Below are 1654 nucleotides of genomic sequence, written 5' to 3'. Positions count from 1 at the left end.
CCGTGATGTACGGCAGAGGGATAGGATCCATCTTCTCCAGGCTGTTTCGTTTCGTGTCTCCTCTCTTCAAATCTGGGTTCGCCGTAGCTAAACCTCACCTGAAAACGGCCGCAACCAATATCGCTACAGACGCTGTGAAAAGAGTGACGGGTAAGCTGACCGAGCCTCGCCAGGAGGGGGCGGGGGGTATGATGGTCCTCTCCCGCAGGAAGAGGAAACGCCCTCCGGGCGAGCGGATTAAAAATAAAAGCGCCGGAGTAAAAACTAAATCAGTCAAGACCGGCGGCGGGAAGAGAAGGAAGCCCCAGAGGAGCTCGGACATATTTTAGAAGAAAAAAAAAAGAAGAAATGTCTCTCTTACACAAGAAATCTGCCAAATGCACCCTTGCCAAACTGGATCTATTTTCGGCTCCCATGACCCAGCTATCCATAGAGGATAAAAAATATCAAGAATGTCAGCCCCTCTCTGCTTTGAACGACAACTCACCCATTGAATTTTTCATCCCCGGAGACGGGGAAAAGTATCTCGATCTGAACGACACCATGCTCCATCTGAGAGTGAAAATTACGGAAAAGGACGGGAGCAACATCCCTCCCGACGCAGGGGTAGCCCTCATCAATTACCCCCTCAATACAATTTTCAGTCAGTGCGACGTTATTCTGGGGGATCGTTTGATTTCGCAGTCCAGCGCCACCCACCCTTACAGGGCCATGATCGAGACGCTGCTCAACTTTTCAGAAGACACTCTAAAGAGTCAATTCAGCGCCAGTCTGTTTTACAAAGACACGGCCGGAGACATGGATTCTATAGTTATAAGCAACGGGTCGAACAAAGGGATAAAACAGAGAGCCGTTTTCACGGCCGAGTCGCGAGAAGTGGACCTGCTGGGTCCCCTCCACGCAGATATTTTCTTCTGCGAGAGGCTCCTGCTGAACTCTGTGGATTTGAGAATTAAATTGATACGCAACAGCGACGCCTTCAGTCTGATGGGAACTCGGGATTCGCAGTTTGCCCTGAAAATAACTTCGGCCTCTCTGTTTGTTAAAAAGGTCACGGTCTCGCTGGCCGTCAGGCTGGGGCACGCCGCGGCCCTGATGAAAGGAAACGCCCTCTATCCTCTTTCGCGCGTTTCTGTGAAAACCTACTCCATCCCTGAAAATTCCAGGATCCGCAACCAAGAGAATCTCTTTCTGGGAGCCATGCCCAAATACGTGGTCCTGGGCATGGTTCATCACGACGCCTTCACCGGGAGGAGGGACCTGTCGCCTTTCAACTTTAGACACAACGATGTGGAGTATCTGGCGTTGTGTCAGGACGGTAGGCAGGTGCCTGCCAAAGCTTTCCAGCCACAGTTTGACCGCGGAAATTCGGTCAGAGAGTTTTACCACATGTTTTCCGCCACGGGGAGACACCTTAAAGATTTGCCTCTGAGCATCGACCGTCGGGAATTTAACGAGGGGTACGCTGTTTGCCTTTAATCTGGAGCCCAGCGAGGATGCGGACGCCCTGTCTCCCGTCTCCAACGGGAATTTGAGGCTGGAGATGAGATTCAGAGTTCCTCTGCCTCAGACCACCACTCTCATAGTGTACGCCTGCTACGACTCCATTTTGGAGATTGACTCTAAAAGGCAGGTGCTTGTGGATTATTACTAA

The 1654-nt window shown here is 51.3% G+C and overlaps 1 protein-coding gene across 1 annotated transcript; it reads left to right on the top strand.

Annotated features, from left to right (window-relative positions):
- Positions 1–414: 414 nt before the first annotated feature.
- On the top strand, positions 415–1654 carry LOC146684868 (uncharacterized protein F54H12.2-like). The gene is made up of 2 exons (XM_085444659.1): positions 415–1371; positions 1487–1654. Exons 1-2 carry the CDS (start codon positions 415–417, stop codon positions 1652–1654), a joined length of 1125 nt encoding a protein of 374 aa, XP_085300785.1.

This window comes from Copadichromis virginalis, linkage group LG20 (genome assembly GCF_057382275.1).
Source record: "Copadichromis virginalis isolate Kocher_CV1m ecotype Utaka linkage group LG20, C_Virginalis_male_GT1.1, whole genome shotgun sequence".
NCBI lineage: Eukaryota > Metazoa > Chordata > Actinopteri > Cichliformes > Cichlidae > Copadichromis > Copadichromis virginalis.
The sequence above is the reverse complement of the archived record's forward strand: the minus strand, read 5'-3'. Positions and strand labels throughout refer to the sequence as shown.